This window comes from Nematolebias whitei, chromosome 11, assembly GCF_014905685.2.
Source record: "Nematolebias whitei isolate Nwh7 chromosome 11, NemWhi1, whole genome shotgun sequence".
Taxonomy (NCBI): Eukaryota; Metazoa; Chordata; class Actinopteri; order Cyprinodontiformes; family Rivulidae; genus Nematolebias; species Nematolebias whitei.
This window is the reverse complement of record NC_056508.1, coordinates 41,419,411-41,433,426: the sequence shown is the minus strand read 5'-3', so window position 1 is coordinate 41,433,426 and position 14,016 is coordinate 41,419,411. Positions and strand designations below refer to the sequence as shown.

At 40.1% G+C, this 14,016-nt stretch overlaps 1 protein-coding gene across 1 annotated transcript; it reads right to left on the bottom strand.

Moving 5' to 3' along the window:
* Nucleotides 1-301: 301 nt before the first annotated feature.
* On the bottom strand, nt 302-13,616 carry vwa1 (von Willebrand factor A domain containing 1). Its single transcript, XM_037684372.1, has 6 exons — nt 13,538-13,616; nt 9,948-10,505; nt 6,950-7,276; nt 4,951-5,226; nt 2,113-2,388; nt 302-1,056 (listed from the first exon to the last, which is right to left on the bottom strand). Exons 1-6 carry the CDS (start codon nt 13,614-13,616, stop codon nt 1,028-1,030), a joined length of 1,545 nt encoding a protein of 514 aa, XP_037540300.1. The 3' UTR covers nt 302-1,027.
* Nucleotides 13,617-14,016: the final 400 nt, after the last annotated feature.

The following is a 14,016-nucleotide window of genomic DNA, read 5'->3' as shown; positions in this document are numbered from 1 at the left end:
TATATATATATATATATATATATATATATATATGTGCACACACAAAATATAATACATAATACTTATTAGTAAGTGTCATCTTGAATAAATAGATTTATGATAAAATGTACATTGATTTAAACACTTGTTAACTGGTTTTATTGAAAGCATGTGTCAGATGTAAACAAAACAACAGCAAGCAAAAAAAAACAACATTTAAATGTTTGCTCTGGATGGAGTGAGCTGGTAATGATCCTTACAGTAGAGGGCAGCAAACACAGGCTGTGAGGAAGTAACAGACTACATGTTTATGAACATTTCAAGTTATTAACTCATATTCTTTCATAATTCTTAGAAAATAAATATGAATTATGAATGCATTCGAACATTACAAAGCTACTCTCAGTGACAAGTATCTATATCGTGCACAGTGTCTCTCTGGTTTGGGTTATTGGTCTGTTTTAAAAGTTCAAAGTAACCCTGAAGATCCATTTTAACCCCTCCAGTGTGCGCACACAAGTGTTTAGTGTGTCGTTGAGAGACAAGTCACTTAAGTACAAGTTTACAAAAGTATTTATAGTTGATGTATTTCAGATGTTCTCTCTGCCTTGGCAAGAGTTATTTAAAAAATACTGATTTGAACACATGGTGTACATTTGTTGTAAATCCTCTCTTTAAAACATGCCAGAAAAAATAATTAGCAGTCCCAGCTTTCAGAGTCTGCAAACCAGACACAACAAATTCTCCAATCTGACCTTTAAGTGATACATTGTACAACAGGTGAAAAACAGATGATTTAGCAAACACAGATGAGAAGATAATACTTTTGTGTTGCAAAATTTAGTTGTCAGCACGTAGCCACATCGTCCCACAACATTCTTAAATGTCTATGACTTCCACATGAGCGCTCAGTGAGCCAAACCACATCTCTTCTGGATAACGTTCACCGAGGGGAAAGGCATGCAAAAAAAAGATGGATGGAAGTCAGCATTCTTCCCATCATCCTCCCTCCATGTTTGGTAAGGTGCACGTGCAGTCCGAGGGGATGCTATGACTGGTAGCCATATGTTAACGCATCTAAGAGGGGAACGAAACAAAAACAAGAGTTGAAATGCGGACATTTAAACCTTTAGGAGAGGGAAAAAAGCAAAGCAAACTCATTAGTATAACGTTTTTCAACAACAAGGCTATAGAAAATGCTTTAAAAAGAACATAGAGCATATTAAAAATGTGCAAGAGACTCATTTGTATGGAGGGTGAAATGTGACAAAATTAAATAAATAAATAATGATAATAAATTAATTAAATGCCCCATGAAATAAATAAATGCACCTTTTAAATTCTTTATTTCATGATTGTATTTATTTATCTGTATTTATTTATTTAATTTAGTCACATTCCACCCTCCAGTGTTATGAAATTGAGTTAACTGTCAGTCTCGCTCATCAAACTCAGTGGGCGGGACTAACGCTGATCATGGGAAATCCATTGCTTTGGTCTGGACATTTAATTAATTAATTGTGTATTTAATAATTTAATTGTGTTTTTAATTATATAATGATGCAATGAATGATTAAATGATGCATTTCATTATGAAGTATTTATTTATTTAATTTTGTTACATTCCACCCTCCATATATTTGGAGGTAGCATTTTGAAAAAAACTTGTTTTAGATCAGGTGTACTTATATCGTCTCATCCATGACATCAGTCAGAGTATGGAGAAAATGTATTTGACAAAACTACACTTCAAAAACAACAGGACTACCCCTTGAAATGTTTACCATTAAAATGAATATAAATGTATTTAAATAATTTCTCTCATATGCACACAGGTTTTATTGACATGAATTTCTAAAGAACCATCTCTGTAGCTACAAGTTTTACCAAAAATCTACGTAAGTGATTTAATGCACTGATTATCAAAAGATGCTTGTAAGTTCTTTGAGAGAAAATAAAATTGAAAATTTTGCAATAAAATTAATAATATTTGGATGACTTTATGACAAACACTTTCTATCGTTTTACCTCCTTAATCCCCCCAAAAAAACATATTCCGCTTTAGTCAAAAGAATAACTGCAGTTTCACCTAAATTTTGTTGTTAACCGAGTGTCTTTACTTTCTTCACTGACCTGAATGAAAGTGTGCCGTGCAGCAGAGTCCCTCTCCCCTTGAGCTCTGGTAAATGGGTGACACACACACTCTGGCAGAAGGGGGGAGGTGTGTGAGTCGTGTTGACAGGGAGTCAGGTGGCAAATAGAAGGAGGAGCGTTGGCCATGGACTGAGCTTTGCTGCGCCTCCCAGGTGAGCCAGTAGCCCCTCAAACCATCCACACCGCCCTTCCAGTCGACCTGCACCGAGTCGCTCCCCACGGTGGTTAGGTGGAGGTCTGCCAGGGCTGGAGTCACTGGATAAGAAAACCTCCCAGAGGTTAGTTGAAGTACACTTCAAAAGGGAAGAGAGCAAGACTAAAGCAACAGAGCAGATGTAACTTTGACTCTTAACTGATTCTAGGTTCAGTAAAAACACAAAACTAACAGCACCTAAATGGAACTGCAAGAAAATTGTCTCAAATATAATATTTAGAGGAAGAAAAAAATAGTTGTAATATTGGAACTAGAGAAATTGCATTTCCTGCAAAAATACAGAATGCTTATTGCTGAAGAACTTGCTGAAAAACAGCTCAAAGGAGATGATTGTGGATTTCAGAAGGAACAAACACACCTACACCCCCCTGAACATAAGAGGATCTGCTGTGGAAGTGGTCTCCAACTACAAGTACTTGGGTGTACACATGAATGACAACCTCAACTGGAGCAACAACACTACCAGCCTGATCAAGAAAGCTCATCAGAGACTCTACTTCCTCAGACGGCTGAGACGAGCTGGTCTGGGAAGCTCAGTCCTCACCTCCTTCTACAGGTGTGCAGTGGAGAGCATCCTGTGCTCCAGCATCAACGTGTGGCATGGAAGCTGCACAGCTGCAGAAAGAAAAGCTTTGCAGAGAGTGGTGAAGGCTGCACAGAAGATGTTGGAGTCAGTCTCTCACCATCATAGATATCTACTCCTCTAGATGTAAATGGTAAATGGACTGTACTTATATAGCACCTTTCTATCTTATTTCAAGACACTCAAAGCACTTTACAACACAATCTGTGCCTCATTTACCCATTCATACAGCACTCTACTAGATCTCTACAAAGCTAATTGAACAAATCATTCTAATGAGACTAATCAGAGCTTTAGATCACATTCATACATTGATGGGACACAATGCAGGAAGAGGGCCACCTGCATCATGAAGGACCTCACTCACCCAGCACACACACTTTTTGCCCCACTCCCCTCAGGAAGGAGGTTAAGGAGCATTAAGTGTAGAACCACTAGACTGAGGAACAGCTTCTACCCTGAGGCTGTTAGACTCATGAATCTCTAACCAGAATAATCACGGTGAAAAATCACATCATATTGCTGCTGATCTGTTTCATGTTGAGGTGTTCATGTGTGCTCATCTGCTCACACAGACTCGTGCTCATGTTTGTGCTGCTGTTCGACATAATGTTTTTATACTATTAGTGCTTAGTGTATATTTAGTTGATGTTTTTCTTAGTTCATATCTTTGATGTTTTCATTGTTTTTATTTAACGTTTTATTGTTGGATGTAACTAGGACCTGTACATAATTTCATCCCACCACATGTACCACATGTGGTGCGAACAACAATAAAGAATCTCTGACTCTCTCTGACTCTAAAAGCAGAAAGAACTCTTTTTTGCTGAACTAGGTTTAAAATAAGCAGAAATGAGCACAAAAATTTGCAAATTAACTAAAAAAAAAGGCTGAAATTAGCGATACATAGCAGAAAAGTAGCTGAAAAGGCAGAAAGAAGCTTACACTAGCAGAAGGAAGTGGAAAGAACTGAAATTAGCTAAAAAATGTGGAATTAGCTGAAAAAGCTCAAATTAGCATGAAACAGCTGAATAGTAGGTGAAATAGCAGAAAAAGCTTAAACTAGTAGGAAAAAGCTGAGCATAACAAGCTGAAATTAACAGAAAGAAGTTAATTAGGCTGAAAGTAGCAGAAATTACCATGAAAAACTTGAGTTTATCTGAAAACAGATTAAATTAGCTAAAAAGGTAGCTGAAATGGTAGAACAAGCTTAAATTAGCTTAAGAAAGCAGAAAGAACACGTTTGCCCAGTTAGGCTGAAAGAAGCAGAATAAACACAAACAAGTGGTAATTATCTGGAAAACAGCTGAAATTAGCAACAACATCAACAACAACAAAACAGCTGAAAAGTAAATAAAATACCAGAAAGAAGCTTAAATTTCCACAAAGAATTGGAGAGAACACATTTTTGCTGGAATAGGCTAAAAAAAAGTAGCAACGAGTGCAAAAAAAAAAAAAGTGGAATTGGTTGAAAAAGCTCAAATTAGCATAAAAACAGCTAAATAGAAGGTGAAATAGCAGAAAAGCTGAAGCTTGCAGAAATAAGCTTACAGGAGCATAACAAGCTAAAATTAGCAAAAAGAATTTAGAAGAAGCACAAAACAGCTGGAAAAAAACAAATGAAAGTAGCTGAAAAAATGTTTAAATTTGCACAAGGAAGCTGAAAGAAGCTGAACTGGAACAAAATGCGAAAGGAGCAGTATAAGGTCAGAAAGAACAGATGTGAAGATTTGAAGGATGTAAAATGAGTTCAATTCATTTCTTATGAGAAAAAAATAGGCAGAAAAGGCTAAATATTTCAAAAAGGTAAAATTGCACCAATACTAAAAGTCATAGTGCCCTTCTCCTGAAGGAGCTGAACGTTTGGATATATGATTTGTTAAAATAGCACAAAAATTATGGAACGAGAAAGATGCTGATAAAGGTACGGAAGAAAACTGGACCACAATAGTGTAAATGCTTCATAAACATTCACACTATAAGTGTGCCGTAAATATGTTTCTTCTTGCATCAAGCTCACCTTCTTGAGTGCACATTTTGATGGACATTGCCTTCTCCTTTCTTGATGCGTACCGGGCGGTAACTGTGACCAGGTACGTGGTGCCCGGTTGGAGGTCTTTCAGCAGGGTTGAGTTCTGTGTCCGGCCCACTGTGGCCGTACGGAGCTCTCCCCTGGGCAGGGCGGAGTACTCTATGTAGTAACTTGTTACCGCCTCTGGCTGAAGAGGACCCCAGCTCACCCGAACACTGGTTTGCCCCGACTCCGAGACTGTTACCACCGATGGGCTCACCACCTCTGCAGCATAGAGAAAACATCATAATTCTTTTTATGGTTCTATATTTTCACAAAAACTATAAATCCATGCTCTAATAGAAGTATTAACTCAGCTACTTTACAAACTATCAAATTAATGTTGAAGCTATTACCTGTTTTTTTTGTTAAGACTGACTGTACAGTTGCAATAAACCATGCTACTGTTTATTTAGACGTTCAGAATCACAAAGAATCCAACACACAATTATACACAGCAAATAAAAGCAGCAGACTCTTCAAATTGAAAAGTTAATAGTAAATTTGCACATTTTTACAATAACCAGGCTGTAAAAATTCTTAACGCCCAATGTCGAAGAGTGAAGATGAACATTATAGTTTTCAGTTTGTTACCAAAATATCTCACGAACTGGATAAAGTTTAATGAAACCTGCAAAATGTAATGGTTGGTTGTAGGCCTGTCACGATAACAAATTTTGCTGGGTGATTAATTGTTTCAGAAATTATTGCGATAAACGATAATATTGTTTGAAATTTGACAATAATTAGTAATTATTGTCAAATTTAAGAACAAATGTTGGTTAATTTTTGTGTGTAGTACCTTTTTTAACCACTGGATGGCAGTACAAGATTATTTGAATCAAAGGATGGATAGTGAGGGAGCGAGCAGTGTGACTCAGGGAGGCCCCTTGACGTGACATGGGCTGTCTCTCTTTCCTGTTTTTCAGTTCTCAAAATGGTGGACGCTCTGTGTGGTTTGAGCTCTTTAGCATAGCATTTTTCACACAAAGCTTTTAATACAAAATCTGTAAACAAGTTCTCGGCTTCTTTTTGCAGAGAAAAACAACTTTTTAGACGAAGGCACGGGTTTCAACTGTGAATTTTGGAGCTTCGACAAGACGGAGGTTTGTTTTTCCCGAGGTCGGCCTGTTAGCTTAGCTCGTAGCTTAGCTTCTCAGCTTAGCTGCTGTTAAGGATCTAAAAATGCGATTTTGGACAATTAAAACGGATTTTAAATAGAAAAGAGAAAGGGAGGGGTCAATGAAGAACACCGGAGTTGAACCTTTTGTCATCCAGTGTCTTCAGCAGAAAGAGAGAGACACAAAGAAACGATAAAGCCGATAAAAGAAAAAAAGGTCGATAATTTTCGTTTATCATGCAATTAATTGATTTATTGTTTATTGCAACAGCCTAATTGGATGTACATCTACAACTGATTAACCTTTGGAGTCAAACCAATTCTAAGTAGCTACCACAGCTAATTGCCATTAGGAAGCATACAAATAGTTATAACTCAACCAGTTTTACAGAGCCATCCCATTTTCTTCACTCACATATTTTACGTCGCCATTAGTGAACCTCAGTCTATCTCCAGCAGTCACTGTGTGAGAGGCCGGGTACACCCTGGACACGTTGCAAGCCCATCGCAGTCACAATTTTACAGCTATTGAGCTAAAGCTAGTTATGGTGGTAGCTGAGGGTCATGCACAGCACATACTCTGAGCGCGACATTGTGTCATGTCACATGAGCTGTACATAATATTTTAAAGGTTTGACCAAAACGGCTACAACTCCAATTCTCAACAGAAGATGCTCTTAGTTTAAAACACTGGCATGAAAGTAGGTGGGTGATGCGCATTCTTTCGCGGAATGGTATATATTTAATCTGTGTTAGTATCAAAGTGGGTATCTGATCAAACTGATAATGTGTTTTACAACACCATCAATAAAAAGGAAGCAGTCTAACCTGGTTTTGTTGTGAAGGAGACGGAGAGAGCATTAAACGCATGCTCGTTGGACTCTGGAGTTAATCGGACACTATAGGTGGTGTCGGGCTTCAAATCAGTCAGCCTGATGCTGTTGGACTCCGCAGGCTGAACGAGCCGCTGGTACTGACTTCCACCGGTGCTCGGACTGGTTCCACTTCCACCGCCGCCTCCGGCCCCTCCTGTTGGAATCTGACCAAAGCGGATTTCGTAGTAGCCCGTCAAACCGGACAGAACGGGTCGCCAGTGGAGAGTGGCAGCGTTGGTGGAAACGTCTCGGACGTGGATGCGCTCAGCTCGAATGATCTCTGTCAGAGACATGAAGAAGAGAAGGGATGCAACATTGCAGAGAGAGAAAAACAGCTAATGAGGAACAATGAGGCAAAGCACACAGCTAAAACTATTCCGACTGCAGCTGCACTTAAAGGAGCCAACTTAAAATATCAAACCAATTGAGGCCCTGCAGAAAATAACTAACACCACAGATATCTGTTTAAACCACAGGCTTTATTTATACTATGCATCAAGTCTTACATATGCAGCACATGCTGCATGAAGTGCCTCTTCTGAGTATATGGCAGTTACCTAATCTAGCCTGAGAAATGGCACTCGCCCCAGTCTGTATTTATAAATATATATCATGTCTGCAACAGTGTTGGAGGATGTAGAGATGTTGAATCATTAATCCATTATTAGCTCCGTCTATCACATTTCACATGCAGACAGGCCCTCAGTGTCCCGACATCCTATTTTAATCCCCTCTTGAGGCGCAGGAGTGGAATTAAGGGGAAGCACGGCGAGAAGTTTTATACATCTGGAAAAAACTAAAAGTGATTGTAGCTGGGTGGTTCTTATAGTCATATTGATTGTTTTTGGTTTTATTACTTCATACCAACTTACATTTACAAATGATAGCTTGTGGCTTTTTCACCAAAATTGTTGCAATAGATAAAAACAGGAATCATTAACTAATGAAAAATAATATTGCAGCTATTAGGCCTTTTTATGGAGTCAATGTGTCATGTTTACTTGGGTTTGAAGAAGTTTCTGTATACAGTAGTCCCTCGATTATTGCAGGGGTTTCGGTTCTCGGTGCCCCCGCTATAAGTAAAAAACTGTGAAGTAGGAATAGTAGTACAAGTAGTAAGTAGTACTTTATTTTAGCGTATGTTTATCGCAGAGGATCCGTACTCTGAAGACCCACAGTAAGTGAAAAATTGTGAAATAGGAATAGTAGTACAAGTAGTAAGTAGTACTTTATTTTATAATACATATATGTATATATATGAAGGTGTTTTAAACCCTTCTCACACTCTTACAATATTCTAAACGATGTTTCTAAACTTTAAACGCTCTAAAAGAGCACAGCATGTCATGATTTCAGCTCCCTGCCTCCTCTGTTCTTTGCCACGCCCACTTCTCCACTCTGCATGGGGATCAGCTGATTAGCTGCAGCAGGAAGTTTATCCTGCAGTATGAGCTGAGCAAAAGTGCAGGAGGAAGCTTTTTCTGCAGCTCTGGTCTGCACAAATATACAGCAGGTGCTAAATATCCATCCATTATCTTTACCCGCTTATTCCACTTTGGGTCACGGGGTCGCCGGTGCCCATGTCCAGCAATCACTGTGCAAGGGGCGGGGTACACCCTGGACGGGTCGCAAGTCCATCACAGGGCCACATAGAGACAAACGAGACAAACAAACATTTACTCTCTCACTCACACCTAGGGACAGTTTAGAGTTACCAATCAGCCTAACATGCATGTTTTTGGTCTGTGGGAGGAAACCGGAGTACCCGGAGAAAACCCACGCATGCACGGAGAGAACATGCAAACTCCACCCAGAGACCGGGGATTGAACCAGGGACCTGCTCGCTGAGAGGCAGCAGCTCTACCAGTTGCGCCACCTTGCTGCCCAGGTGCTAAATAATTTAACATAATTTATTTTAAATAAACATTCCATGCCAATCGTGTGTCATGTTCAATTTTACTTTGAAAAACCGCACAAGAGCAAGTCCGCGAAAGTCAAACCACCAAGTAGTAAGGGACTACTGTATTTTAATTAATGGAGTCACAAACAATTCTCAATTTTGTGAAGCATTTGGAAACCACTGATTTGCTGCACACTAAACTGAAAAAAAACAAACAGTTTTTATATGAATTAATTGTTCTGCATAATATGTTACAGAACAGCAGTGTGCATTAAATATTATGATTTTTTAAATAAACTTTATTAACTTTTTTCTGTCCAGTCGTTACTTTTCTGTTTTTATGGTGTCTTAAGCTAAAGAAATAGGCTTTGAAGAAATATTTTAATTTGTCATTTTTTTCATCTTTCATCAATAAACAATAAAAAAATATTTTTAAAGTGATATAGCCCAGGCAAAATGTATTCGATTTCTAAATGAGATGGAAAATTTAGATGTATCTGAAAAATAAGGCCAATGTTTAATTGTCGTGCACTTTTCCTGGTTACCAGCAGAGGGCACACTTATTGCAAAACGTGTTTCTTAAGACAGGTCCGTTTTTCATTCAAATATTTTCTTGCTTGTTTCAAGGCTTACGTGGACTGATGGTGCGGAGGAAGCTGAATGGATCAGTCGATCGGGAGTTTATCAGACGAACTGATACGTTTGCAGCCTCGACACCATCTGCAAACGATCGGTTTTTGCTCCGCAACATGAACGTTGTTTATTTAAAAGGACAAGCAACAAATGACGTCATGCAAACATATGGGGGGGGGGGGGGTTCATTTGAGCTAGTAGTTCTTTCACAACGGTATGATTAAAATTATTGCACAAGCCTCTAAAATGATTTAAAAATATAATTAGTTTGTTATGCCTAGCCATTAGCTTATCTCGGATGAAGATCCTTGCTCTTTTCTCCATCCTCCGTCCTCTCTAAGTGTTAACTACAGTATTAAATATTTGGCATTGCCGTGGCTCCGATCATCTTTTATACCCAACCCAAAATGGGACTCACCAATGATGGCATCCCGCAGGTCTTTTGTGATGATGCTCATGTCATCGATGTCCACAAAGTACAGGTGATTTTCCACCGGGGGGGTCACCACCTCCCTCAACACCTTGTAGTTGCTGTGCCCAGTGGAGACCACCAGCACTGCCACGCCCTCCTCCCGCAGTTCAGCCATTGGTCCGATCACATCTCCAGGTTTTACCCCATCAGTCATCCACACCAGCACCCTCGGCAGCCCTGCCCGAGCCCCGTCCTGCGTTCCGGGTTGCAGTACCCATCGTTGTGCCATTTTGAGCGCATCCACAGTGTTTGTATCCCCCCTGAGAGGCCTGATGGTTTTCAAAGCCCTCTGCAGGCCATTTTGGGTGATGTGTCTGTTAAAGCCGAACTCGAGGCGTGGTTTGGTGCCCACCTGCAGGAGTCCCACCTTCACCTGGTCCTCTCCCAGTGAAAAGGGGAGGAGGAGCTCGGACAGGAAAGAAAGCATGCGGGAATGCTCATAGGACGTCACGCTCCCAGAAGAATCTACAAGAAACAGGACGTCCCCCTCACAGCAGTTCAGTACTGTGGAAAAGAAAGAAAAACAAAGTTTGATCCAATCATCAGTCAGGAAATAATAACTTTTAGTGCTCATCTGAGAACTGCACACAATTTCCTCCAGAATTCCTGTTCGCTCCTGCAGATTTTTCCACACGTCTCTGCTCACACCACCCTCTTTTTCCTAAAACCACTTTCTTGAGAAAATCACTCTTCAATAGATGGAGACCATTAAACCACAGCAGCAGAAAATCAGAAGCAAATCCAGGCAATTACCGTGTCTATGGGCAAAAATCAAAACAAACAACAAAACCACACTATATAATAACTTTAGAGATGGCAGCAGATCAAAGGCAATCAAGCAACTGGCTTTACTTTTTTCACAACTTAATTAAGTTTTTAAAGAGGGAAGAAAAACAGTGATTGTTTATGTGCAAAAGGTGTAAAACAGAGCATAATGTGGGGGTGGGGGGCAAGTTCCATATGAGAGAGAAGGAGGAATGCTGGATGGTTGAATACAGCGCAGAAAGAAGACTCAAGAAGCTGCAGCAGCAGAGACCAAATCTAAAAGAAATATTGGGCTGCAGATCTTCAGATTGTGCACTCATCCAGAGGAAACACGCCCCGCTGTTAAAATCCCAAACCAGGAGTTAAGAAAAATAAACTTGTGAGAGAAAGACAAGAGTGAAAACCACATTTGGTTTCCATTCTCTGACTATATAAAAATGCTCAGAGGCTCAAAACCCTCGTTTTCTTTGGATTCCTCTGGAGTGATGAAAGCTGAGAAAGCAGCGCAGCCTACACACATAAATCAAACATTTGCACATGCATGCCAGTGTCCATGCCTGCTCCCTTTTGTCTCCATCCATCTGAAGAATTATTTACATCTCTTTTGCTGTTTGGACTTTGGAACATGCTTCTACCTTTGTGTAGGTTTACCTACAAACACCACTGACGTCTAGAGGCAGCCGCTCCGACTGAGACTGATTTAAGGGACTGTTATCTCATGGAAATAGCAGAAAAGCAGAACAGATAGTACAGAAATATGACTCAATAAACTCCAGATGTAGACAATACATAAACATATAAGCTGCAGAAAATAGATTTATAGTTGTATGCATTCAAGAAGCCCTATTTAGGTTTGCAAAGCTGCGTTTGAATATATACCAAACCTTCTGCAGCAATGTATATTTGGGACAAAGTACTGCACATTAGTGAACACCTCATGCAAACGGTTAAGCACGTTGGTGGAAGGCAAATGATATGGGCTCGTTTTGCACCTAGCGGTCATTAGGTCAACATTGAAGTCCTCAGTGCACCCTAATATTCTGGAATCAACTGTGTGTCCATCTGTTGGACAGCTAAAACTTGGAAAAAAGTGCCACAACACTCTCATCCTGAGCAAGCATGAAGGCAACAGTGGAAAGGAAAAGCTCCCTTTTAACAGGAAGAAACCTGCAGCAGAACCAGGCTCAGGACAAGTGGCCATGTGCTTAGACCGGCTGAGTTTGAGAGGACAGGAGGGAGGAATGGATACACAATGGCAGGTCGAAAATCACGCGAAGATAGAAATAATTTCAAATTAAAACTATTCAATTGTAAAAGTTCATTTTAAGAAATTAGGTCAATTTGTCCTCCAGTCGTCTATGTTGAAGCTATTATTTTTGTCAATTCAGAGAGCTCAACAGGACAAAAACAATCCAAACATAAATCGGGTTCTAGTGACATTTTTAAAGTTGCCTCATCTGACAGGGAACCAGAGGCAATAGTAGGAAGGATGGTTTGAATTTTCTCCCTAATTGAAATAATTTTATTTAGAAAGCATCTCATGAAGTCATCACTGCTTATAGTTGTAGGGATACATGGTTCAACAGAGATAGGATTTTTCATTAGACTATGGTACTGAAGAGGAACCTGGGGTTATTTTTATTCTCACCAATTGAAGATGCATAATATCAAGATCTAGCTTAACGGAGAGCTTTTTATAAGTTAGCAGGCTATCTCTCCAAGATAAGTAAAACTCTTCAATGTTAGTGGGAGGCCATTTTCTTTCCAGCTTTCTAGATGCCTGTTTCAAAATACGTAACTCAGAATTGAACCAAGGAGCCAGTCTCCTCTTTTTCAGCGGAGCAAGAGGACCATCATCCCTGAATCGCAGGATTCACTTTGTTTTTCACCCAACTTTTCCATTTGTGGCTTTATCTATGAAAAATGACATGATGAAATCTGGTACTTGAGATTAGACACGATTAATTTTAGAAAACTTGTAAAGACCAGGCCAGATAAAACTCTACCGGAAAAGGGAGAATGTTTTTGAAAACCCACCGCCTCCCCTCTGATGATTAAAGCTTCTAAGTCTTGTCTAATTCCTGTAAACCAAGTTGTCTCGTCAGATCCCTATTAATGGAAACAGCAAACAGATCAGTTCACTATTAACACACTTATAAAAGCTCCAGCCCCGTTAAGAAAGCCACCAGGGTCATTACAACTAATTTTAGCCTCTAATGGACACATGCTTGAACAGTTTTTGGTGTCAACTTTAGCTGCTGATTTCACTTGTTTTGCTGCGATCTGATTTTAAAACTGAGTCCACAGAGCAGAAGCATGAAATGTTTCAATGACGTTAGTAAAGCAAACTCAAAAACTGAAACTGCCTTTTTAGCTTGTAGATCTGGAGACAAGATTTGTGCTAAACCACCAAGAGATTTCATCTGCTGATAATACTCTGGGATCCCCTTTTTATGAGGCCATCCACTGCAGGCCTGGGTGGTCCCTGAACCCCTGAAGGCTCCCTGGGAACCCCCGCCTGAGGCAGAGATTTCATCACCTGGCAATTCTCTACCTGGAGCCATGCCATGCGTAAAATCAACCCACCATGATCCACTTCAGACTGAAGCTCCAATAAATCCACTTTAACTGATCATAATCTGTACATTTTTATTTACTTTTAATTACTTACCGTGTCCACAAAGTCCTGGACATTAATCCAAGACTTGTTTTCGTATGATAAAAGAATAAAGCCTTGTAATCAGTTTTGTCTTTACATCTCTGACGCTTACCTCCAGATGCGGAGTTCTGCGTCGCCGAGAGGCGCAGGAACCAACCCACCATCATCCATGTCAGCATGCGACCATCCATCACTGCGCTTCTGAATAACAAGGTCCACTCGGGCGGAACAGATCACAAATCTTCTGGCTTCTCGAGTCCACCATACATTCACCTCAGCCCGGAGGAGCACACTCCCTGTCAGTAAATCACTGGCAGACGCATCATTTACATGAGTCACATCCAGCGCGCCCTTTTTTCTCCTTATCTCCTCCTGGATGAACACGAGCAGCCGGGCGGTGCCTGCGGAGTCCAGGGCTTTAAACCAACAACTGAAGGCACAACTGCAGGCACTGGGAGCAAAGTTTGGGACGCGCTTCTCCCATGCTCAAGGCACCAAAATAAAACTCCACGGATTGAACGCAAAACGACCGGAAACGGACTTTCAAAATAAATCAACTACGAGTTCAAAGAAACTGGATTAGCAAAACAA

Bases quoted from the DNA above. Each gene is read 5' to 3' on its own strand.
- vwa1 (XM_037684372.1), bottom strand. From the start codon at position 13,616: ATGGATGGTCGCATGCTGACATGGATGATGGTGGGTTGGTTCCTGCGC. The intron at 7,277-9,947 runs GTGAGTCCCATT...TGTCTCTGACAG, and splicing joins CCTGCGGGATGCCATCATTG to AGATCATTCGAGCTGAGCGC. The intron at 2,389-4,950 runs GTGAGCTTGATG...TTTCTTATCCAG, and splicing joins CAAAATGTGCACTCAAGAAG to TGACTCCAGCCCTGGCAGAC.